Here is a 22,449-nt window from a genome sequence, read left to right as displayed (position 1 = left end):
CTGTGTTTCCTGATGAGAAAAACTAATCGATTTCTTTTGAGTAAAATCAAATGAGTAATCTAAAACTTGGCGTTGAAGTCATAAGCGCGAGGCTCAAACCTAGAGAGGATAGTACTCACGGGGATGGCTATGGCGGTGTGAACGCCTTCGTGGAGCTACGATTCGACGAGGAGAAAGTCAAAACCTCGAATAAGTATGACGATTCGAGTCCAGTTTGGAACGAGAAGTTCTTCTTCAACATATCTGATACAGAGAATTTATCGAATCTGGTCCTTGAGGCGTACGTTTACAATAAAACCAGCAACATAACGAAATCGTGTCTAGGTAAGATTCGAATCTTCGGAACTGCATTTGTGCCCTACTCTGAAGCTGTCGGATTGAATTACCCTCTTGAGAAAGAGAAATGGAGCGTCTTCTCTTTCGCAGCCGCCATTACAGGTGAGCTCGCTCTGAAGGTGTTTGTAACCGATAACCCCTCTCACAAGGTATCTGATGGGATCCTGACAAAGAAGATTACTTCTGACACACGGCAAAAACTCCACAACATCCACACAACGAAGAAGAGTAAACCTAGCCTACGAAGAAACCAGCAGCCAACTCAACCGCAACCGCAACCGCTTCAACCGAACTTGCCTCAGCCGCAACCGCCTCAACCGCAAATACCTCAGCCCCCGCCGGTTATGGAAGCTCCTCGATTTCAAGCGGGAAGGTTTGGTCCGAATTCACCTGATTATTCAATCAAAGAGACGAATCCGATTCTCGGAGGAGGCAAACGAGCGAGAACCAGCACCGCTCATGATCTCGTCGAGCCAATGGAATTTCTCTTCGTAAAAATCGTGAAAGCTCGTGATCTTCCAAACATGGACCCAACCGGAAGTCTAGACCCGTACGTCCACGTCAAAGTCGGAAACTTTACGGCTAAAACGAAACATTTCGAGAAGAATAAAAACCCGATTTGGAACGAAGTCTTCGCTTTCTCCAAATCCGATCAACAATCAAACTTTCTCGAAGTTATCGTGATGGACAAAGATATGATCAAAGACGATTGCGTCGGTTTAATCCGGTTCGATCTCAATGAGATACCGACACGTGTCGCGCCCGACAGTCCTTTAGCTCCAGAATGGTACAGAGTCAACGTCGAGAAAGGAGGCGAGATTATGTTGTCTGTTTGGTTCGGTACTCAAGCCGACGAAGCGTTCTCAGACGCGACATACTCAGACGCTTTAAACGCTGTTAACAAATCGAGTGTGCGTTCCAAAATCTATCATTCTCCGAGACTATGGTACCTCCGTGTTAACGTCATCGAGGCACAAGACTTGGTTATTGTACCAGACCGGACTCGGTTTCCGAATCCATATGTCAAAATCCAGTTAAGTAACCAAATGGTTCGAACCAAACCGAGCCAATCGCTGAATCCGAGATGGAACGAAGAGTTTACGCTTGTCGCAGCTGAACCGTTTGAAGATCTGGTAATCTCGATCGAAGACCGGGTCGCGGTTAACCGAGAGGAAACTCTGGGAACGGTTAAGATACCGATCGATACAATCGATAGACGGGTTGATGATAACCGAACAGTGCCTAACCGTTGGTTTAGTCTTGCGTTTGAGAACCAGAGGAGAGTCAGATTCGCGACGACGAGGCTTCTTCTGAATGTTTGTTTAGAAGGAGGCTATCACGTTCTTGATGAATCTACTTACTACAGCAGCGATTTCAGACCGTCGATGAAAGAGCTGTGGAATCGTCAGCAACCGTCGATTGGTGTTCTTGAATTAGGGATTTTAGGAGTTGAAGGGTTGAATCTGAGCCAAGATGGTAAGAAAGAGACCATGGATGCTTACTGTGTGGCTAAGTATGGAACCAAATGGGTCAGGACTCGGACCGTTACGAACTGTTTAAACCCACGGTTCAACGAGCAGTACACATGGGAGGTTTATGAGCCAGCGACTGTGATCACAATCGGCGTTTTTGATAACAATCAGATCAATGGTGTTAACGGTGAGAACAGAGACGGCAAGATTGGGAAAGTCAGAGTTAGAATCTCGACTCTAGAATCCGGAAGAATCTACACTAATTCGTATCCTCTTCTCGTTCTAAGACCTTCAGGTGTAAAGAAAATGGGTGAGTTACATTTGGCGATTCGGTTTTCTTGCACGTCCATGTTTCAGATGTTGGTTCAGTACTGGAAACCGCTTTTACCGAAAATGCATTACGCGAGACCGTTGAAAGTCGTGCAGCAGGAGATTCTCCGGCAACACGCGGTTAACTTAGTGGCGGTTCGGTTAAGCAGAGCCGAGCCGCCGCTGAGGAAAGAAGTGATAGAATACATTTCGGATTCATCATCGCATTTCTGGAGCATGAGGAAAAGCCGAGCGAATCTCTTCAGGTTGAGATCGGTTTTCTCCGGTTTACTTGGTACTGGAGAATGGTTTCAAGATATCTGTAGGTGGAAGAAACCGGTAGCGTCTACAGCTGTTCATGTATTCTACTTGGCGTTTGTGTGTTTGCCGGAGATGATTCTTCCGGTGATGTCTCTTTGCTTGTTCATGCTTGGGGTTTGGAACTACAGATTGCGCCCTAGACAACCTCCACACATGGACACAAGACTTTCATTTGCAGACAATATTCATCCTGAAGAGCTTAACGAAGAGTTCGATACATTTCCTTTTTCATCTCAAGATCCGGGAATTGTAAAATTGCGGTACGAGCGGTTGAGGAGTATTGCGAGTAGAGCTCAAACGGTTGTGGGAGATATAGCGGGTCAAGGAGAGAGAGTTCAGGCTCTGTTAAGCTGGAGAGATCCAAGAGCTACTTCGATCTTCATGGTGCTTTGTTTGGTTTCTTCTGTGGTTTTGTATGTTGTGCCGTTTAAGGTTTTCGTTCTTGTCGCAGGATTATACGTCATGAGACATCCAAGATTCAGGCGAAAGACACCTCCTGGTCCGGTTAACTTCTTTAGAAGACTTCCTGCAAAAACAGATTGTATGTTGTAGATTGCAAAAACATCCCTATATGTGACACAAAACGGAAATTTTCGCAATTCTTCACAAAGTCAAGAAACCAAATTGATTAATCAAAAGCTTGAAAACACGCAGGAATTCTAAACTTCACTACTACTAGTCTTTTCTTTTCTAAACAAAGACATTTTTCTCAGAGAGGTTAGCTTCAAGTCTTTTTCTGCTTCTCCTAGAATCAATGCTCAGATATATACATGAATCATCCGCGCATTAGATCAATGTCGATATGGGCGTGGTGCAAATCCATTGATCTTGGACCGGTTGACCAAATGCCTACGGGACTCTGAACAAGGTTCTGGCTTTGCTGAGGAACAGGAGGAGACGTTGCTGCTATGTTCTCGTTGTTCTCCAAAGCTTCAGTGTCTTGGACATCTTCAGAAGTTTCATCTCGTTTTTTAAGCTTCGCTTTTGGGATCGCCCAAATGAAGCTCCCAACGATAACCTATTAAGGAGGCAAACACAAGTTTTTTTTAAAAAAATATGATCTCTAAAGAATATGATTCTTACAAGCAGCTCACCTGAACTGGGCTTGCTGCAATTAGAGGCCCTCCAATTCCACCACCAATGACACGACCATCGGGGCTAGCAAGTGAGACCGCTAGATTTCCAGTGCGGTTTGGATAGTCATTGTCAGTAGCGTTCAGATAAGAAGTTGAGAGAGATATGAGCTCGAAACGACCCTAGAGATTACAGAGTATATACACACCAACATGAGTAATGTTTTTGTCTTCTAAAGCATAGTAAATTGAGGAAGATAATATTAGACCTCGTAAGTAATAGCCCCATGGGATGGTGATGGCTGAAGAAGAGTTGCAGTGGAGACTGCGCCACTAGCGGATAAGACACAAATCGCTCTTGGACCTTGCTGGGAAAAAGATATAACCTTTGATGCAATGTCCTGAAAATAACACAAGAATGTGTGGATTAAAGATTATTTCAAGAAGCCTAAAAGAACATAATTTGGTCATGAGGAGACTTGAGAAGACATACTTCACCAACGGAAACTACGATTACGTGCGGTGTGAAGCTCATCCCCGACGATGAAGGCATCAAATCACCTTACAAAAAGAGAAAAAATGGAAACCCGTTTTCAGAGAAATCACAAGTTTTTTGTAATGGGAAAAAAAATCACAACTTCAGGACACAAATTTAGTATGCATAGCTTCAGAGAAAAGCCCTGTAATAAAAGATTATATTTTGAATACCAACTTTCATACTTGACGTTAAAAAATTCCAAAGCTTTAATTAGTCCTTAAAAGAGCATATAACAGCTGTAATTACCTCCATAACTTCCCACCAATTTTAAAACTGATGTCTCATAAACTACATATATATAATCAACTTCCCACAATTTTCGAAACCTATGTCCTCATATACTATATATCCATTGAATTAAGCTCATACCTTTCCACAACTTTCAGAGACAATTTTCTATAATTTCAAGAGAGAGAGAGAGAGAGGGAACTTTACCAATGGAAGCAAGCCTTTGCTTCTTGCCGGAGCCAGGGGGTCTTCCACGGCCACGTTTGTTAGAGTTTGGGGACATAGTGGAGACTGAAGGAGACAATGCCAACGAAACAGAACCGTCTTGTCCGTATTTTCGAGGCCTTCCTCTCTTCCGCTTCACAGACGTCTCACCCGAGGAAGGAGGAGGAGCCGCCGCTGAAGAATCGGCCGGAGAAGACTCAATTGGTAAAGGAGGAGACACGAATCCAGAGGAGCCGCCTCCTGGGTTCGGGTTCGGGTTTGGGTTTGTGTTTGACCCGAACGGAGAGTTGGAATTGGAGAAGTGGTGAAACCCTTGTGATCCGTGAAACGTCGGTTGAGTTTGTGGAGGAGGAGGACCCGAACCAGGCATTCCTCTCTGGATATAGTAAGAACCCGACCCGGATAACGCCATTGCTTCTCTTCGATCCATAGCTTCCGGCTTTAACTTTTAAGCTTTTTTCAGGAAAAGGGATGCAATTTTCGTTGGGGACCCTAAAAGGTTCGAACTTTGTGGCTAATGGCTACAAAAGGGGTAGAGAGAAATCAGATTATATTTCTTTTGAAAGGATAATTGGATAAGAACAAAATCAGAATCTAAAGGGTCGATAAGACTTAAAAAAAAGATATAAACTTGGAGAGTAAGGTAACATGCAAGCGAAATTTTCTCAAAGCTAATCACAAACACAATATTTCATATCACCTAATTGGTTTTTATGTAGCTTTAGTATCAAGCTATACAGAAGAAATTAGATCCAGAAGGGAAAACGAAAAAAGCTTTTCTTTTCTTCTACTTTTCTCTCCTTCATTCTCTCACCAGAAACAAGAGATGAGATATGAAGCTTTCTCCTCCATCAACAATGGTGAACCCTTTTCATTCTTTCTCTCTCTTTCCCCCTTGTTCCTCTGTGTTGCTTTTTTGCTTTACTTGGTGACAGAGGGAAACAGAAAAAAACAAAAAACTATCAATCAGATCCCTCCCCAAGGAGTTGAAAAGCATTTACTGTGGATAACACAATGAGATGATTTTCTTTGGAAATTCAAATTCGAAAATTATAATCCATGTCTCTGACTTTGACTGTAAGCTCTCTCGCTCTATAGACTTCTTTCTAGCATCTAGCAAATTATAGGTGTGTGGCTTATTCCAACGCTGTAGATTTAGGCGCGTGTGTCAAACGAAACATGAGATGAGAGAGTGAAGCTCACGCTTGAGAAATAGAGAGTGAGAGAAGATGATGTGATCTAGTCAAGACTTGTTCCTCTCTGGCCTCCACTTCTTAGCTAATTGATGATGATAAAACCTGGCAAAGCTTTCAAATTTATCAAGCTGTCTTTTTTTCCTTTCTCAAAGATCTAATCTTTAGATTCGAACTATATTAGTTTAGTAAACATTGTTGTAACCATACGTCCATTAAGAAATATATAATCATAAATAGCCTTTTGTGGATCTCTACAATGTAAGTGATTATTGTTCTTGTCCCTATTCTATTCACCTTAAATCTCCAATCTTTCTCTTAAAATAAACCGTGTGATTAATTGAGACCCGAGAATCTATCAGACAATGTAGAATCTGAACTTCAGAACTCATGAGAAGATCAACAATCAAAATAGGGTCCGCAACCTAACTGGAAAATCTTGACCTATAACATTAGAGTGATGAGTCATAAATACAAGCTTTATAGCATTAAAAGGAACAACAATTTAATGATGTAATATTGTTTGAGCAAAGAAAACACTACGAGGAACTCTAAGAAAGCTACAAAGATGCACTCGGAGGAACATCTTCGAACAAATAGGATCATCTTTTACCCTTGATTTAAACTCCTATAAATTTCTGCAAATTCTCATTACTTTTCGAAGGTAAATACCATCGTTTTTATATTAAGACTCGTCTGTATTTCGACTTCAGACACGTAATAGAATCAACTTTTGTTTCCAACGTTCTTTTTAGATGTAAATCAATCGAATTATACTTATGTACAGAGAAGATGTAAAGATAGAGAAAACACACAAGATCTACACAAAAACCATTTTTTTTTTGTCGGCTATCCATCTACTAAACTACATCTTGAGATTTCGGAAAGTTAACTCCACCGATTCTATCTAACTTATATGGGAGAATATAATACTACGTACTCGAATTTTTTTAGCGAGAGAATCAGCTCGAACGTTTAAAGCTCGAGGTATATGAATGATGTTAAAACCAGAAAATGTTTCTCAAAGATGTTGGAAGGCATTTAGTTCTGAAGTGAAGGCCATCCAATCGATCAGATTCTCAATCATTTTAATTAAATTCGAACAATCTCAATTTGTATCGTCCAAAGAAAAGCATCCATCTCTACATGTAATGCTGAGATACTTTTGCGGCATCCTTTTAGAGTCCAAAACCTTCTTGTGTCATAATGTTTTTATAGGTCCACCCTAATTCATAAACTAAACCATGGTCGATCCAAAAAGCATCGATTTGGCTGTTTGGGATTCGAGGTATCAAAAGCGGAGTATAAGAGTTGTCGTGAGCCTGTGGGATTCAAGTACGGATTCAATCAATTCTCACAAAAAGGTGCTCATTATCATCTGATTAGGCCCAGTTTGTAGCCCAATAGTGTAATTACGAAAGCGAGGTCGTTTTAATGTGCGGAACGTAAACAATCCTTAACAACGGTTTCAACTACCTTCCCTATCACTTGGTTCACACCTCTCTCAATTTGCGATTCGCTGCCTCATGTCTCCTTTTCATCACTATTCCTCTGCTTCATCTTCTTCGTCTCTACCAAACCCAAACCCTAACCCTAAACCCCTAAATTTTCCGATGCCAATGTATCAGTCCATGAATCTGTCCGTTTCTTCAAATTTCACCCAGCGATCCCTCTTCCCTTTATTCTCCACCGGAGTCCGCAAATCCGTCCATCTCAAGCCTTCCCGCGTCTCACCCGGCCCTGATTCCGGCGATTCAGGTACACAAACCCTAACCGAGAAGCTTATCTTGATCCTCAGAGCCGTCCCGGACTGGGCGGACGGGATTAAAGAGCGTGGGATGCAGCAGAAACGCACTCTCTACACTCACGAGAAATGGGTCGAGCACAGGAGCTCTCTCCGCCATGTGCGTCACTTGGTCTCGAGCTTTTCGTCTCGCGTTATACTCTCTCTTATTCCCCCTGTCTTCTTCTTCACATCCGTCGCCATCGTAATCGCCAGCTACAATTCCGCCGTGGCTCTGGACTGGCTTCCTGGTATCTTCCCCATTCTTCGCTCCTCCTCGCTTCCGTATCAGCTCACGGCTCCTGCTCTAGCACTTCTTCTGGTGTTTCGCACGGAGGCTTCGTATTCTAGGTATGAAGAAGGAAGGAAAGCTTGGGTTGGGATAATCGCTGGAACAGATGATTTAGCGAGGCAAGTGATTTGTTCCGTTGATAGCTCAGGTGATGATTTGATCATCAAAGATTTGCTTCTTCGGTACATCGCTGCTTTCCCTGTGGCTCTTAAGGTAATCTATTGTGTGTCTAATGTTGGCTTTGAGTACAGAAAACTGGTTTTGTGGATTGTGGTTGATTGGGAAGTTTCATTTGCAGTGTCATGTGATTTATGGTTCAGATACCGCAAGAGATCTCCGGAATTTGATAGAAGCTGATGACTTGTCTTTGATTCTTCAATCGAAGCATCGTCCGCGTTGTGTAATCGAGTTCATTTCTCAAAGCCTTCAGCTGCTGAAGATAGACGACACAAAGAGAGATTTGTTGGTAGCATTCCTGAATCCTTGATCTCTCCATTAAGCTCAGTTAAACAAGGAATTACTCCTTGCTATGATTCTTGAATTTGTTGATTGTTGATATCTTGGGTTTGCACATTTGACACCAAAATATGCTTCTTTGCGTAACTGCAGGAATCAAAGATGCTACATTTACATCAAGGCATTGGAGTCTGTGAACAACTAATGGGCATTCCGATTCCACTCTCATACACGCGCTTAACCTCGAGGTTTTTAGTCTTTTGGCATCTAACTCTCCCAATCATTCTCTGGGATGAATGCCATTGGATTGTTGTTCCTGCTACTTTCATTAGTGCTGCATCCCTCTTCTGCATAGAAGAAGTACTTTCTCCTCCTCCTCCTCCACACTCAACAGTACCTATTTTTTTGGTTTGAATCCCTAACCATGTGTTCTTCTTTTTTTGGTTTGAAACTCTGCAGGTGGGTGTTCTTATAGAAGAGCCATTTCCTATGCTGGCCTTAGACGAGCTATGCGATCTTGTGCATAGTAACATCCAAGAAGCTGTTAAATCTGAGAAAATCATACGTAACCGCATCATTGCAAAGATAAAGCTCCATGAATTCAAGCACTCATCAAATGGTCGGCATAGACCTTGATTTTCCAATCGTTTGAGAGTGATGACAACCTGATGCATTTTGTCTTCATTGAGAGGGGTTTGGAATATGTGATGGCTTAGGTTAGCTTTGATATGTACGTACTGTATAGAAACACCTTATACTAGTTGATAGGGAAACTTATACCACAACGTTTGTATATCTTCCTCGTGTATATGTTTATGCTGTATATATGCAGATTCAACCTTTACACAAGTCATATACAGTTTATGAATAACGACTAACATTGAACTCATCATCAGAAACCTGCAAATCTTTTTACCAAAAAACCTGCAAATCTTTATTCAGAAGTTGCGCACATTTGTCTCTGAAATCAAAGATTCTTTTTTTTACCTATGGATAATGACTAACGTATAGAACTCATCAAAAGAAACAATTTGCAAAGTTGATCGCCCATTAAAACAAGAGTTTTATTTTAGTTTTTTGGGAAACAGAAAGGAGAGTTTTAAAAAACCTAAATCTTAAGCTTAAAACAACCGCGGCTCACAAGTGTATATATGAACCACTGATAAAAGATTGAACACACCATCACTAGAAAAAAAAGAAAAAAAAAAGATAGTATAAAAGGGCATGCCTTAAATGGAAAGATCTAACACTTGACACAAGTGTCACATCTTCTACATGGTCTAAAAAGGTGTAAGCTTTATGACCCTTATAGGCTTCCATTCCTTGGACTCCAACTTTTGTGATAGTTTTCGTCTCGGGATTGTGGTAGAGAAGGTAAAAAGAGTCGGAGATAGTGTTTGGCGACAGCACAATTTCACCTTTACTAGTCGTTCCAACAAAACATAACGTGGTCTCTTCAAAAATATTCTTCCAAGGAGGAGGCAAGACGTAGATATAACTCGACCATTCATGTTTCTCGGCGTCTTCTAGAACCCATAGTTGAATACCGGTGTATGTTCCGTAATCATCAATGTTCCGCTGAAGCTTAGCTAATTTACCCTTGTAGTTCACCAGAGTTGATTCAAGCTTTTCTCCCTAGTGTATACGCATACCTGTAACAGCTGTCTTGATATAACTGAATTTCTCAGATCTAATATCAAAGGAAACTATATCAAAATACCCGTCGGTATAAGCATCAACATGGAGTAATATGGCTAAGTAGTATAAAACACCATTGATGCATACCCCACCATTGGTATGCTCGAAATCAACAGGTATATGTGGCACCTCACATTTGATCATTTTCCATGAGGGTTTCTTTTGGGTTCCTAATGTCAGAACTTGATGGTCTTGAGAACTAGATTATCCTACATATGGTAGGGTCATGCACAATACCTTGAATTGTTTGTCGATTGGATCATACCCAAAACAACTGATCACTCTCTTACCCCTTGTTCTCACATCGGGTAAAGCCAAGGACTGTCCTGTGCTAGGGTTACATATCAATGGCACAGTAACTGTCCTTCCCTTGGAAGGTCGTCGTTGATTCAAACCACATACCAAGCCTCGAACAGGACGGCAGATATTGGTGGGACAGTTTATTGGAAAACTCATATGAACTTTGGCGGATATATCAGACGAAGGACTTTGAGAGTTTGGAGATGATGAGAAGAAGCATGTTTCGTCGTCTTTTAGGCATGTGAATAATAGCTTCTTGCGAGACGATGATATGGTCAAGTAGGACTCGGTGAAACTTGGATCACGCAATGTGGAGGCCCATAGCTTCGATACGCGACGAAACGTCGCTATAGACTTGACAGGCAATCTCAAGAGTATCTCGATTACTAGATCGAATGGGATCGGTTCGATTTTCGCCAAAAAGGATCGTGTCTTGCGCCGTGGCATCATGGTTGAGACACTTCTCTCTTTTTGTCAGATTAACCTAGTTTTAAGAGTTTTTTTAAAACCTAGACGAACCAAAGCGCTTAAAACGTGGCTCTCAAGAGAACCTTTCTGCAAATAAAAGAGAATATAAGGGTCTACATGTACGATATTAATTAGTACGAGGGTCTGGAAGCAAAAACAAAAAACGAGGGTGGCGATTCCAAAACGACGACGTTATCTTTGATTAGAACTTAGAAGAATTAATTGATCTCTTCTCTCCTTCCTACGCCACTTCGCCGAGAAGCTCTCAAACGGAGAACTCTAAACTCTGCTGTTCCTTAGGACGTGATCGGAAGGCAAGTTTTTATAGGTTCTTCCCAATTTCTCATCAAATTTCTTAGATTATGTTATTTAGACTGTCCTCATCGTCGTTTTTTAGGGAACTATCTGAGATCTGGGGCTACTTGTGATCTGTTTCAATTCTGAAAATTTGGTAGGTAGGTATTGTATCTGATCCTTGAAAATTTCTGAGATGAGATCTGATTGTTGGCGTAGTGGATTTGATGTAATTGCTGACGGGTTTGAAGTGTGGACTGTGAGCGCTAAATATTTGATTTTCGTTATGTACATTGGAAATCGATCTTATTCTTATATACGATGCTTTATTTGTTTTTATTGAAATGCTCTTGTTTTGCGTCAAAGGTTTTGAGTATACTGCTCTTGAGCGCTTAGGTAAATTGTTTCTTTTGGACAGGGTTTTGTATAATCTCATTTGGTGGATTATTATTCACAATGGAGCGTATGATAGAGGAGAAGGAATGTGCAGATCAATCGGATGAGAAAAAAATGCCGCTTATAAGCGGAGTTCCTGACGATATCTCAAATTTCTGCTTGGCTAGAGTTCCAAGAGAACATCACATGGCAATGAAATGCGTTTCCAGGAGATGGAGAGATTTTGTGTGCAGTGATGTATTGTACGATTACCGAAACAAGTTCAACTTGGCTGAATCTTGGATTTACGCCTTGTGCCGCGACATATCTGGCGGTGTCTTCTTATACGTGCTGAATCCCTTCTCATCTAGAAGATCATGGAAAAGAATCAATGAATATCCACATACCTCAATGAGAGAAGGTATGGGTTTTGCAGCACTGGGTAAGAGGCTGTTTGTGCTTGGTGGATGTGGTTGGTTAGAAGATGCTATCGATAAGGTTTATTGCTATGATGCTGCTATGAACACTTGGCTTGACGTAGCAACTCCTCTTTCAACCAAAAGGTACTTATATTGCTCTTGGGATTCTTACTTAATCTTGCCATTAGCGACCAGCTCGATATTTCTTTTCCAACTCTTGTCTTTTTGCATATGCAGATGCTTCTTTGCTTGTGAAACGCTGGATGGAAAAATTATGGCGATTGGTGGGTTAGGAGTGAATCCAAAAGTTCCACAGACTTGGGACATCTATGATCCGTTAACTGGAACCTGCAAATCTTGTTCAGACGCAAATATTGTTCCTGAAATCGAAGATTCATTTGTAATGGATGGAAACATTTATGTACGAGGTAGTGCTGGATCTTCCGCTGCCGTCTACAATGCATCGAGCGGGGTTTGGAAACGTGTGGATGATGATATGGCATCAGGATGGCGAGGTCCAGCTGTTGTTGTAGCAGATGATCTCTTTGTTTTGGATCAGAGTTTTGGAGCTACGCTAACAATGTGGTGCAAGGAAACGAGGATGTGGATTCGTATCGGGAAGCTATCTCAGTTGGTGATGAAGCAGCCATGTCGGCTTCTTTCTATTGGGAGTTGTATCTTTGTGATTGGTAAGGATTGCTCTACTGTGGTGATTGATGTTGAGAAGATGAGGAGGAAGACGATGAATGGAGTAATGGTGTGTTCTTCTATATCAAAGACTTGGGATGATCCTATTGATGTTATTAGCTGTAAATCTGTAGCTATATAATATGTTTCACACTCTACTTTGCCCCCAAAGAGGTTGATCCTTGCAGACAACATATGATGTTTATGTTGGCCATGTAATATCACTCAATACTGTCATTCTGGTTTATATAACAACAAGACCCAAATCAAAATCTCAGAAAGCTATTGAGGAGCCAACTCCATTATCCGCTTAGTTAAGATCTTTTAGCAAAGTCTATTACAAGTTACTACAGTGTTGTCAATATTCTGTTGAGTATTGTATACAACTGAACATACTAATCTCTCAATGTGGGATTTTTGCAAACAAGAACTAATTCCATTGAAGTTCCATTCTAAATTAGCTGTGTTCGAGTCGGCAAAAAGCTATGCAGTTTCTGCATCTTCCTCTTTAATTCCTCAAGTTTCTCCAATTCGTCTTTGCTTGATAAAGAGGTCTCTAACATGCGAAAGACTGGTTCGCTTACGCACCTTCCTCTCTCCACTGTCTGCCTCGAGCACTCAAATGCATCATTGGCTCTTCTTCGAGCACACAGTGCAGTGGTAAGGAGTTCCAATGCGTGGCCATGAGGGCAATACCCTTTCTCCAGCATATACTTCCACAGGTCTAGTCCTAAGTTGACTTGGCCGTTGTGACAGAAGAGCTTCATCAGCATAACCACGGTTGGTGTCTTTGGAACCAGAGATCTTTCCTTCATTTTATGGTAAAGCTCACATACCCCGTCGATCCCAAACTCTTTGGATTTCATCATTCCGATAAACATCGAGTGGAAAGTTACACTGTCGGGCTCAATTCCTTTCTCTTCCATCTCCTTCATCACCTGTATTGCACCACTCACATCTCGGCATTTCATGAGACTACTCATCAAAGCGTTATAAGCTCCGCAATCAGGTGTTAAGCCTCTCTTGGGAATTTCATCGAACAGTTGGCGTGCTTTGATCTTGTTCCGAGCCACACCAGACCCATGGATCAGTGTAGTGAGTATCTGTAATGTGGCTTCGAGATTTCGACGATCCATTTCTTCAAATAGCCTCAGGGCTTCACCAAAGTTCCGTTTTTTACAGAACCCATCGATTCTGATGCCGTAAGTGACGGAATTGGGTTTGAATCCTCGTTTCACCATTTCATGGTAGAAGAGCTCTGTGGCGGTGACATCACCAGCTTCCTTAAACCCTAGAAGTAGAATGTTCATCGTCTTAACGTCTGGCTTAAACCTGGAATGCAATTTTTCGAAAATTGATCTCGCCTCCTTCATCTCTCGCTCTGTGCAGAATGCTCGCAGAAGAATGTTGAACTCGTCGACACCGAATTTCTTTCTGAATATCTCTTTCTCCATCCTCGCGAAAGCTTCCAAAGTTTCTTCATACGAACCGAATTTGGCGATTTTGCAGAGAAGGATGCTCATGGACTTGAAGCTCAGCAGATTAGGATAGTCCTTTCGCACTTCCGCCATTAAAGCCCAGGCCTGATCGAAATACCGCATCCGTGAGAGAATGTGAAGTGTTTTCTCGAAGGAATCGGAGGTGGGAGAAGATTTAGAGCTTTTAAGTGAATACTTGAAGAATTCGAGAGCTTTGAGGCCATTGGAATGAGCAGCGAAGAGACGGCCGAGAACTTCTGATACAAAGTCCGGTGACAGTGAAGATAGAGGGATGTGCTTAGCGAGAATGGGTTGAATCGGATGGTTCGGGAAGGGATGATCATTGATGATCCTGGTGACACGTTCGATCTCTGTTCTGTTTCTTGACGACGATGTAGATGATAATGATGACGATGATGACAACACTGGAGCAAGAAGACGATACGAATCGGCGGAGGTCTTCTTAAGCATTTTCCCAACCAGAAAATTAAAAGATTCAGACCGAAAGAGAAATAAGTACACTAGAAAACTTAGTGAGAACTAAATCGGGAAAATTCGGTTCACTTTTTGTTCAACCGATTCGAACCGAACCAAAATCATATAAAAAACTTAACATCCGAAATTCGGTTTGTTTTGGTTCTTAGAACTTGTGCGGCGGCTAGGAGACCTAGGTGTATAATCACGAGCTTCTCCGTCGTTACAGTGGAAAGAGAAAAGTAGCTTTGACGGAGGCTCAAGTTTCTTTTATTGAACGGGTAATTTATCTTTTATCTCTCACTATTTCTCTAATGGGAACTAATATCTGTTCGTCTTTGTTCTTCTATGCATTTTGTTCAGCTGTTCTCTAGCTAGAGCTCAATTTTTGTTAGGATATGCACGGAAACTGTTTGACGATTTGCCTGACAGAGTCTATCGATTCTTCTGTGATGGAATTTTGTCATATAGTTTGTGTGGTGAAATTTTTGGTGGATCTTAAGTAGAAAAATCTTCCCTTTTTACTTACTATGTGAAAGAAGAAGAAGAAGAAGAATGTTCTGTCTTTGAAAGTTGTTAGGAGGTAACTTGTTGCATACAAGTACTGATTGGCCAGTGTGACTATGATTTAACAAGAGCTTACTGAAAAACTCGCTGGAAAATGTTACTATTAGTGTTCACTTTTCTTACTGCGGTGAGTAATGTAAGCATATATCACTTCTTGGATTGCAGGAAGTTTGGTGGTGGTGGTACCACTTAGAGTTGCAATGACAACAGAAATGGCAAAGAAGAAGTTAACTCCACAAATTCTTAAGACAGATACGGCACTAAAACTTGTAAGACTTTCCTCCTTGAAGCACCAGACTTTGATTGAAGCTAAAGTTCGGATCTTTCTTGAAAACCATGATTGCATTTTTGGACCTTGAATTATCTGTTGGTTTCATCTCACCGCTTTGTGGTTTGCTCGATTTCCAGGCTGAGAAGTGGGTTGCCAATATGACGAGGCCTGCAGAGGATGATCCTATTGAGCCTGAACAACAAGTTCGACCACACAGGTGAAGTAATATTTCTTGTTACATGTTTAGTTGCATTTTCATTTGTGAATATAAAGCTGAATATAAGTATCATTGAACCCCCGCATAGGCTTGGACTTGGTGCTAAAGTGTCAAAGCAAATGAAGCGTAGACCCTCAGACGATCCTCTTGATCAAAAGCTACAAGCCAAGTTTGATGCAGGGAGAAGAAAGCACGCAAGATCTCTAGCAGAATCCGCTGGTTCTAGTCAGAACGCCGGTGATGACAGTGAGGATGATGACGAATCAGAAAGCAAAAGCCAAGCATTCGGAAAGAAAAGAAAAAACACAAGTACACCTCGTTAATATTTTGTATGTAAGTTTATAGTTGAAATTGTGGGATTGTATTGGGTATTTTTGTTTGTGAAGAGCTAAAACCATACAATTTTATTTCTACAACATGATTCTTAGAAAAAGCATCATCTTTGTGTTATTACCAGTCTATAGTTCATACTCATATAAAACTCTCTTGGCTGAGAAAAACTACAGAAACCCCTTTAAAATGCAAAAAAAGAGTATTGAAGTGAAAGAAACAAAAGAAAATATTCTCAGGTCTGTGCTGATGTTAAAAAAAGCTGTGGTTGTGCCACTGCACAAGACAAGTCAACTAGAGATCGTTGACCGTGGGAGTGGTAGTGACAGCGAAACTGTACAGGCTAGACAAAAGGTTAAAGAAAAAGAGACTCATCACAGGTTGTCGAAGTTCAGGTCCAGCATTGGTTCAGCTCGAACCATGTCTCTGCAGCTTCTGATGATCTCTTCTACTAAATCATCAAGGATCATTTCAGTTATGCCGGAACCAATGCAACCAATATCAAACCGGAGATCCATCCAGCTTCCGGTTTTAGCCATGTCTTTCTTCACTATCTGATCTAAAGTGTGAGGGGAAGGCAAAGGTAAGAGATGCCAGTAAACCCCTTCTCGTGCCACTTTAGCTGCGATTTCCATGTCTGAGATTAGCTGGACCTCAGGTTTCAAGAATGAAATCCAAGGCCCGGGATTTAATTCATTCCTACAGAAGTCCAAGAGAACTTCATTGATACAGTCGTAAAGGAGATTCTTGTCGTCGCAGAGCTGTGTAGAACAGAAAACTATGTCGTCTATTAACTCTGGCTCAAAAAGCTGCTCCGAGTAAAAGGGCCTCGCCAAAAGCTCTTCCCAGCTCAAACCTGAGGATTTAACAACGGCTTCAATGTGTGCAAGTGTCAATTCCTTGTCGTCCATGCTTGTTATAAGATTGTTGGCGTTGTCTGGTTTTGGAGAATCAGCTTCATCGAATCTTATACAGAGTGGTTGTATCCGCATTTCAGCTGAATATGAGAATCAAGAAACAGTAAGAAACCAAGTCCTGAAGAATTTATTCGGAGCTGACTTTGCAAATTCTATTATTCAATGCATACATACCTGAACTGAATCTCGTGCTTGTTGTTGGGCTACTCTCATCATCAGTAAACAGAGGCTCAAGCACAGACACAGGACTTAACTTTCCCTGCACATCAGTGGTCGTTTCTTTGCATTCGGTCATCCTAACTGAAGAACTTTCTGGAGATTCTTGAGGAGGAGAAGAATGCGCTTGGCTGAACATTTCCTGGAACAAGATAAAACCATGAAAATGTGAGACCTCATTCAAGAAAACATAGAATGTGTTCATTTATCACATACTCAAGCTTCCTAACCTTATTCAAGGATTGCTTATCCCCGTCTTCTTCACGACATTGAAGCACATCTTCATCAACATATTCGACTTGTGGAGAAATGGAAGAGACGCAAGTTTCAGATAATGGATTTATCTCTGTCTTCTCTTTCGTTTCTATATTCTCAGTTTCCTCCGCATGGTCTGTAAGCATTGAATTACAAATTTTCAGAACAATAAAGAATCTGTTGGGCATAGAAAGAAGCAGGTAAAAAAGAGAAGAAGAAGAAGAAGAAGAAGAAGAAGAAGAAGAAGAAGAAGAAGAAAAAGCACCTCTGGGAACAGAGACATCAATGGTAAACAATGCCTCGCCATCTTTATCTGAATCTTCATCAGTCAGACCATTTGTGCATGGACAATTCTTTTGTTCCTCGGTTGTTTGGCTTAGATGGCTAGCAAAATCATGCGCAGGGATCAATCTAGGGCTATCTCCTGCTGATGAGAACTCAGGGAGAGAAAGAATCTTCCCAAGGATTCTTGGTACTTCCTTATCTGGTAAATTCACATCTATATCTCCATTTGCAAGCATTTCAGACAAGTGTTTCCTCGCTGCAATATACAAGCCTGACATTATCTTCTTTGAATCTTGGCTTTTGTGGACAGTATCCTCTTTATCAGCATTATTGCTCATTCTTTCATTACAGAACGGTTCTTCTTCATCTGAAACATGCTTCCCGGATTTACTCTGTTTCTCTTCTTGCAAGCAACAGTTTTGGCTCTTATCAACAGGAATATCACATGACTTCTTTCCAACAGCAGCTTGTAGCCTTCTTTTGAGTAAACCGATAAGAAATCGAGAAAATGTTCTTCCGTTTTTGGACTTCTTGCCAGTAGAATGATGTCCAGATGAAGAATCAGGATCCAAACTCTGTGGACCAGGTTTCAAGACCACAATTGTTTTTGCAGCTTGAGATCTGTTTCTCCTCTCTTCTGATCTCCATTTTCTGCTGAAGAATTTAGTTTTCTTTTGAGGTACCACCACGGCCTCTTGTTTTGAGACTGCTTCAGGCTTTTCTTCTGCTACTCTCTTAGAATCTCCCAAGCTTTGAGCACCTTCATGTGAGATCTTCTTCAGGAGTGATTCTTCTTCAGAATTCAAAACATGAAACGCCTCCAACAAATCCTTACAGGTTTGGATCTCTCCTTCTTTCTGAGCTATCAACCGCTTCATTATCTCCCTGAATTTTTCTTCAGATTCATTGTAGAGACACTCATCAGCTAACTTCTCACAAACCTTAGTCTCTACATCTTCATCACCAGTAATCAAAACATCGACATCCTCATCAATGAGTTTCTCAACACTCTCCTGAGAGCTCTCACAAGAACAGGGAAGCTGCTTCTTCTCGTTATTACCTGCATCATTCAGTAAATGTAACCAGAAGTTAGTTATATCTTAGAACAGAAAGTAAAGAATCATCAAGACAACAAGTCTTTGGATGAAACAAAAACCTGCAAATCTTTTGCTTCCACGTTTCTTATCCATCAAGAGGCGCTTCTGGTTAGATCCAAAGATGCTGATGAATACCCACATACATCCTATTCGATTTATTCCTTCTCTCTTTATATTTCTTCGACAGTTTTTCTCCATTTAACAGTTCACACTTCAATACAAGTGGTAAAGAAACTGTTAATACAAGCAAAGAATAATAATAAATCATGTCTGAATATTTTTTATAAAAAAAAAATTGCAAATACTAACTTTTTATATTGATTCATCATGCAGTGATCTGTTAAAACTCTGTTTTCATGATTTTGCTTTCATCAGTCACACAAACGCATTGTGATTATTACTGTTTTGAGTGATCTGAGAAAATTCGATACCTTTCCTTTGGAAGCAAGTGAACTTGTTTAAAGGAAAAAATAAAAAAGAGCACAAAAGATTTAAAGATTATACCTTTTAGAATCCGGTCCGATACTTGCAAGAAACTGAAAAAATCGATAATCCAGCTGGAAGATTTAATAAAAATCCATTTTACAACTTTTTAGCTGTTTTCCACAACGGAATTTTCCCGGAAAACCTTCGCAGATATTTCCCGAAATTATGATGAAATTACGAAGTAACGAAAAGCTCGAAACACGAGGGTAGATTGTTGAACACAGCAGTGTCTCAATTTAGCAGAAGGCCCATCTTTCTCTCACCAGAAAATAGAACCACTGTGAAGAATAAATTTAAAAAAAAAAGAATATTACTATTAAATTATAAAATTGGGGAATTAGGCATAAAGTTACACGAGTTGGATAAAATACTAGAAAAAGGGAAAACACCTTAGATTATAAGAAAAATCTGCAATTAGACCAAGTTTCATTTATTTACTCATCTATGGATGAGCCAAGAAATAGAAAAAAAAAATTAAAGAAAAACAAACAAAGTCAAGTGTTTTTTGTTAGAATTGTCTTTGTTCACTTCAAAGTGCAGCAGCGATTGGAAATCCCACCGATAACTGTATTTTGAGATATATACATACACATCATCGTCGTTGTATATATATATATATATATGTGGGTATTAGTGTCCTCACGAGACTGTAATGAATGTGTATGTCTATACGTATATATGTATATGTAGGGAGAGAGAAAGTTTGGTAGGTAGGTAATGATCCTCTAGAAGGAGTCGCAACGAGTACCGTACAGAACGAGTGTGTCGGGAGGGCCACATGGGTAATTTCATACTTGACGCAAAATTTGCAAAGTCAAAGTAGTTATCAAACAAATAGAAAAAATAAAAAGAAGAAAGAGAAGAGTGAAAAATGAAAAATGAAAAATGAAAAAATGAAGAAAAGGCGATGTTAAAAAAAATTGAAGAAAAGGTGAAAAATGGCATGCGGTCTCTTCCACTATGAACACATTTTGCGAGTAAATCTAACATACGTCCATATTCTGTCTGGACATAACTTGTATAAGTTTTGTGACTAATTTGAAATAAATTTGTAGGCTGAACCTGAAGTTTGTTAGTTAATGCCTCATTCTCCTAAGTCATCAAACTTAATTGTTCTAGATTTTTAATTCTCATACGGGAGATAGAAAATTGCTTTATGAATATATATGCGAAATTACAAACAAAACAAAAAGGATTTACTGTATGCGACATTACAAATAAAAAGCCATTTCAAACAAAGAAACAAAATAGAGACAAAATGGAATTAGGTAAATGAAAAGGACAGGTTTATTATAAAAATAAGATAGTATATTTTTTGTTATATAATGCGACAAAATAGGGATGTGAAAAAAAATGTCCGTTACGATGTTACCGGTAAAGACTATAACCTTGTTTGACTAATTACGATTCACTTTTGTGACCTAAAATTCTCCTATTTTGCAGAGGTGGACAAAGTTCATTTCGATAGCGAAGTGATTACATTGTAGTTTAAGTTTTATCTACTGTAGTTACATATATGATATGTGATTAAGTAACGCGCGCGGATTCGTGATTAGATAATGTGTTTAAATAAAATTTCATAAAGGTAAAGACTCATCTATCATGTCTCAATAGTTTTTAGTTGCATATTCGGTGTGCATATATTCATTCATACTACTATATATATCCAGAGGCGAATAAGCAATAAAATGTCCTCTCGTAATATTCGCCATGTTTAACGACATTGTTTCACTCACATCTGATATATTAAGATATTTTTAATTTAAACAATTTTTTCAATCCCATAAATATATAATTATCGAATAGTATATTAGTTACCAAATATTAGAAAATGATGGGAACGATAATATTAAGCTTAACAGAGTAAAAAAACCGAAATTTTGAAGATATCAATTTTTGTCTCATTCATGTTTATGTTCCTAATATCAGATACAATTGAAATAAGCAAATAAACACATCATCCACAACTTTTAATTTACTGCCACGAGGTTTGCCTACCCTCTAATTCTTATAATTTAATACACACAAATTAAGATCGGACTTTAAGAAAAACAATTGAATAGCACTTGCCAAACTTAATTTATGATATGACTTTGACGTATACTATAATTGGCAGAATATGCAAAATATACAACGATGTTCATTTTTGTTTAGCCCACTAGCTAATCACCTACTCATTTAATTTAAGTGTTATGTTTGTTTAAATGTATGCAGATATCTGTACGTATATAGTTTTATTTTGGTACTTATATGCCCTAGTGGTTATAATGTCCACTTATGCAATGTGATGACCATCCCAGCAGACGAAAGATATACTCTTATGATATTTCATTTTAAATTAATCAAATGATTGATCAAATGAAATTAATGTATGCCGACAGTTTCATACACGAAACATAGGGTTTATTGTCTTTACCTCTGTACTCAACATATATACTAGACACAATGCTGTGTTAATGGATTTACTCATGTACCAATCATTTTTTTTTCCATTGGATTCCATCCCAAACCCAAAACCTTTTAAAATTCTCTCTTTTACACAGCTTTTAAATTTGTCTAAAAGGTGCATTATAGCGTTATATTAAAGATAAATCACTAAACTTTAATAAGATTTTAAGTGTATATTTATATACTTTTCACATTATTTAGTTTTCTAGCATAATCCTTACATAAATAGAACATATTTATAGAGGAAAAAAGCGTGAGGATATATTACAATTTCAAAGTCGTCACATTTGACTAAATTTCGATAATTATAAGCTTTTATATAGTTATAATGTCATTGCAAAATTGAAGTACGATCAGCATGCAATTGATTCAACCAACTCGCGGTTGCGTAAACTTCGGGGAAATTGTTAAAAATGCGTGAATATTATTCTGTTGAAACTAAAACATCATTAGTGGACGGTTTCATATTATTAGCACTAATCAATTCAATTTATATATCCTATTCGGTCTTCGAAAATTGGCTGTTTGCGAAACTATACACATCAATAAGTTAATGACATCTCGCTATATGTATCAGATAATGCGATTAAAATAGGCACTTAACTACTAAGTCACCCCAATTGGATATAAATATAATTTATATATCTTATTTCAATAATATTGTATCGATAATATATAGCTCTATAAATGTTAACTGTTGTACTTGTACATAACAAACTCTATAAAGATTATAGAAAAAAAAAACAATCTGTAAACTGATTGAGTTAGGTTCGTGCGATGTATGTCTCTTACTAAAAAAGGTATAAAGTACTCATCAAATGTCTATTGCGTTGTAAATTATATATTATGTATATATGTACCACAAAACATTATTATTAGTGTCATGATTAGTTAAGTTAATATGTCAGGTCTGTTGTGAAAACTTCTTAGAAACTTTATTA

General features: G+C 39.4%; 8 protein-coding genes across 16 annotated transcripts; 4 read left to right on the top strand and 4 right to left on the bottom strand.

Annotated features, from left to right (window-relative positions):
- Nucleotides 1-50: 50 nt before the first annotated feature.
- LOC18019728 (FT-interacting protein 1) lies at nucleotides 51-2,990 on the top strand. Its single transcript, XM_006402434.1, has one exon. It carries the CDS (start codon nucleotides 51-53, stop codon nucleotides 2,988-2,990), a length of 2,940 nt encoding a protein of 979 aa, XP_006402497.1.
- Nucleotides 2,991-3,034: 44 nt separating this feature from the next.
- On the bottom strand, nucleotides 3,035-5,740 carry LOC18019727 (AT-hook motif nuclear-localized protein 11). Of its 4 annotated transcripts, none has more exons than XM_006402432.2 (6): nucleotides 5,203-5,734; nucleotides 4,485-5,023; nucleotides 4,005-4,072; nucleotides 3,781-3,912; nucleotides 3,533-3,694; nucleotides 3,035-3,456 (listed from the first exon to the last, which is right to left on the bottom strand). In XM_006402432.2, the coding sequence occupies exons 2-6, from the start codon at nucleotides 4,930-4,932 to the stop codon at nucleotides 3,214-3,216; spliced, it is 1,053 nt and encodes a 350-aa protein (XP_006402495.1). In that variant the 5' UTR covers nucleotides 4,933-5,023; nucleotides 5,203-5,734; the 3' UTR covers nucleotides 3,035-3,213. The 4 variants fall into 4 exon arrangements, with proteins under 4 accessions (XP_006402495.1, XP_006402494.1, XP_006402496.1 ...); XM_006402431.2 differs by having other exon boundaries at nucleotides 5,317-5,723; XM_024157184.1 differs by having other exon boundaries at nucleotides 3,326-3,459; nucleotides 5,317-5,740.
- Nucleotides 5,741-7,191: 1,451 nt separating this feature from the next.
- On the top strand, nucleotides 7,192-9,070 carry LOC18019726 (UPF0187 protein At3g61320, chloroplastic). The gene is made up of 4 exons (XM_006402430.2): nucleotides 7,192-7,983; nucleotides 8,069-8,236; nucleotides 8,380-8,586; nucleotides 8,686-9,070. The coding sequence occupies exons 1-4, from the start codon at nucleotides 7,222-7,224 to the stop codon at nucleotides 8,860-8,862; spliced, it is 1,314 nt and encodes a 437-aa protein (XP_006402493.2). The 5' UTR covers nucleotides 7,192-7,221; the 3' UTR covers nucleotides 8,863-9,070.
- Nucleotides 9,071-9,347: 277 nt separating this feature from the next.
- Nucleotides 9,348-10,674, bottom strand: LOC18019725 (F-box protein At3g61340). Its single transcript, XM_024157141.1, is given in 2 exon segments — nucleotides 9,348-9,411; nucleotides 9,455-10,674. Coding segments are annotated over 2 exon segments (1,284 nt in total).
- Nucleotides 10,675-10,926: 252 nt separating this feature from the next.
- On the top strand, nucleotides 10,927-12,739 carry LOC18019723 (F-box/kelch-repeat protein SKIP4). Of its 4 annotated transcripts, XM_024157260.1 has the most exons (4): nucleotides 10,937-11,006; nucleotides 11,090-11,147; nucleotides 11,405-11,924; nucleotides 12,018-12,739. In XM_024157260.1, the coding sequence occupies exons 3-4, from the start codon at nucleotides 11,443-11,445 to the stop codon at nucleotides 12,607-12,609; spliced, it is 1,074 nt and encodes a 357-aa protein (XP_024013028.1). In that variant the 5' UTR covers nucleotides 10,937-11,006; nucleotides 11,090-11,147; nucleotides 11,405-11,442; the 3' UTR covers nucleotides 12,610-12,739. The 4 variants fall into 4 exon arrangements, with proteins under 4 accessions (XP_024013029.1, XP_024013028.1, XP_006402490.1 ...); XM_024157261.1 differs by lacking the exon at nucleotides 11,090-11,147 and having other exon boundaries at nucleotides 10,927-11,006; XM_006402427.2 differs by lacking the exon at nucleotides 10,937-11,006 and having other exon boundaries at nucleotides 11,020-11,245.
- A 51-nt stretch (nucleotides 12,740-12,790) lies between these two features.
- Nucleotides 12,791-14,433, bottom strand: LOC18019722 (pentatricopeptide repeat-containing protein At3g61360). Its single transcript, XM_006402426.2, has one exon. It carries the CDS (start codon nucleotides 14,414-14,416, stop codon nucleotides 12,920-12,922), a length of 1,497 nt encoding a protein of 498 aa, XP_006402489.1. The 5' UTR covers nucleotides 14,417-14,433; the 3' UTR covers nucleotides 12,791-12,919.
- Nucleotides 14,434-14,571: 138 nt separating this feature from the next.
- Nucleotides 14,572-15,904, top strand: LOC18019721. Its single transcript, XM_006402425.2, has 4 exons — nucleotides 14,572-14,700; nucleotides 15,152-15,255; nucleotides 15,395-15,474; nucleotides 15,563-15,904. Exons 2-4 carry the CDS (start codon nucleotides 15,187-15,189, stop codon nucleotides 15,795-15,797), a joined length of 384 nt encoding a protein of 127 aa, XP_006402488.1. The 5' UTR covers nucleotides 14,572-14,700; nucleotides 15,152-15,186; the 3' UTR covers nucleotides 15,798-15,904.
- LOC18019720 lies at nucleotides 15,886-19,537 on the bottom strand. Of its 3 annotated transcripts, none has more exons than XM_024157125.1 (8): nucleotides 19,450-19,537; nucleotides 19,079-19,338; nucleotides 18,884-18,988; nucleotides 18,634-18,785; nucleotides 17,458-18,537; nucleotides 17,168-17,328; nucleotides 16,896-17,079; nucleotides 15,886-16,801 (listed from the first exon to the last, which is right to left on the bottom strand). In XM_024157125.1, the coding sequence occupies exons 4-8, from the start codon at nucleotides 18,770-18,772 to the stop codon at nucleotides 16,179-16,181; spliced, it is 2,187 nt and encodes a 728-aa protein (XP_024012893.1). In that variant the 5' UTR covers nucleotides 18,773-18,785; nucleotides 18,884-18,988; nucleotides 19,079-19,338; nucleotides 19,450-19,537; the 3' UTR covers nucleotides 15,886-16,178. The 3 variants fall into 3 exon arrangements, with proteins under 3 accessions (XP_024012893.1, XP_006402487.1, XP_024012895.1); XM_006402424.2 differs by having other exon boundaries at nucleotides 18,884-18,922; XM_024157127.1 differs by lacking the exon at nucleotides 18,884-18,988.
- Nucleotides 19,538-22,449: the final 2,912 nt, after the last annotated feature.

The sequence above is a fragment of the Eutrema salsugineum genome, unplaced genomic scaffold (assembly GCF_000478725.1).
Source record: "Eutrema salsugineum unplaced genomic scaffold, Eutsalg1_0 scaffold_19, whole genome shotgun sequence".
Classification (NCBI taxonomy): domain Eukaryota; kingdom Viridiplantae; phylum Streptophyta; class Magnoliopsida; order Brassicales; family Brassicaceae; genus Eutrema; species Eutrema salsugineum.
Note: the sequence above shows the minus strand (reverse complement) of the source record. Positions and strands in the feature narration are given on the sequence as shown.

Coding starts and splice junctions, on each gene's coding strand:
- LOC18019728 (XM_006402434.1), top strand. CDS start 51: ATGAGTAATCTAAAACTTGGCGTTGAAGTCATAAGCGCGAGGCTCAAA.
- LOC18019727 (XM_006402433.2), bottom strand. CDS start 4,932: ATGGATCGAAGAGAAGCAATGGCGTTATCCGGGTCGGGTTCTTACTAT. Junction 3,913..4,004: donor TCGTAGTTTCCGTTGGTGAA/GTATGTCTTCTC, acceptor TGTTATTTTCAG/GACATTGCATCAAAGGTTAT. Junction 3,695..3,780: donor ATGGGGCTATTACTTACGAG/GTCTAATATTAT, acceptor TGTAATCTCTAG/GGTCGTTTCGAGCTCATATC.
- LOC18019720 (XM_024157125.1), bottom strand. CDS start 18,772: ATGGAGAAAAACTGTCGAAGAAATATAAAGAGAGAAGGAATAAATCGA. Junction 17,329..17,457: donor TGATGTCTCTGTTCCCAGAG/GTGCTTTTTCTT, acceptor CAATGCTTACAG/ACCATGCGGAGGAAACTGAG. Junction 17,080..17,167: donor ATAAGCAATCCTTGAATAAG/GTTAGGAAGCTT, acceptor ATCTTGTTCCAG/GAAATGTTCAGCCAAGCGCA.
- LOC18019726 (XM_006402430.2), top strand. CDS start 7,222: ATGTCTCCTTTTCATCACTATTCCTCTGCTTCATCTTCTTCGTCTCTA. Junction 7,984..8,068: donor CTTTCCCTGTGGCTCTTAAG/GTAATCTATTGT, acceptor TTTCATTTGCAG/TGTCATGTGATTTATGGTTC. Junction 8,587..8,685: donor CCCTCTTCTGCATAGAAGAA/GTACTTTCTCCT, acceptor GAAACTCTGCAG/GTGGGTGTTCTTATAGAAGA.
- LOC18019723 (XM_024157261.1), top strand. CDS start 11,443: ATGGAGCGTATGATAGAGGAGAAGGAATGTGCAGATCAATCGGATGAG. Junction 11,925..12,017: donor ACTCCTCTTTCAACCAAAAG/GTACTTATATTG, acceptor TTGCATATGCAG/ATGCTTCTTTGCTTGTGAAA.
- LOC18019722 (XM_006402426.2), bottom strand. CDS start 14,416: ATGCTTAAGAAGACCTCCGCCGATTCGTATCGTCTTCTTGCTCCAGTG.
- LOC18019721 (XM_006402425.2), top strand. CDS start 15,187: ATGACAACAGAAATGGCAAAGAAGAAGTTAACTCCACAAATTCTTAAG. Junction 15,256..15,394: donor CAGATACGGCACTAAAACTT/GTAAGACTTTCC, acceptor CTCGATTTCCAG/GCTGAGAAGTGGGTTGCCAA. Junction 15,475..15,562: donor CAACAAGTTCGACCACACAG/GTGAAGTAATAT, acceptor ACCCCCGCATAG/GCTTGGACTTGGTGCTAAAG.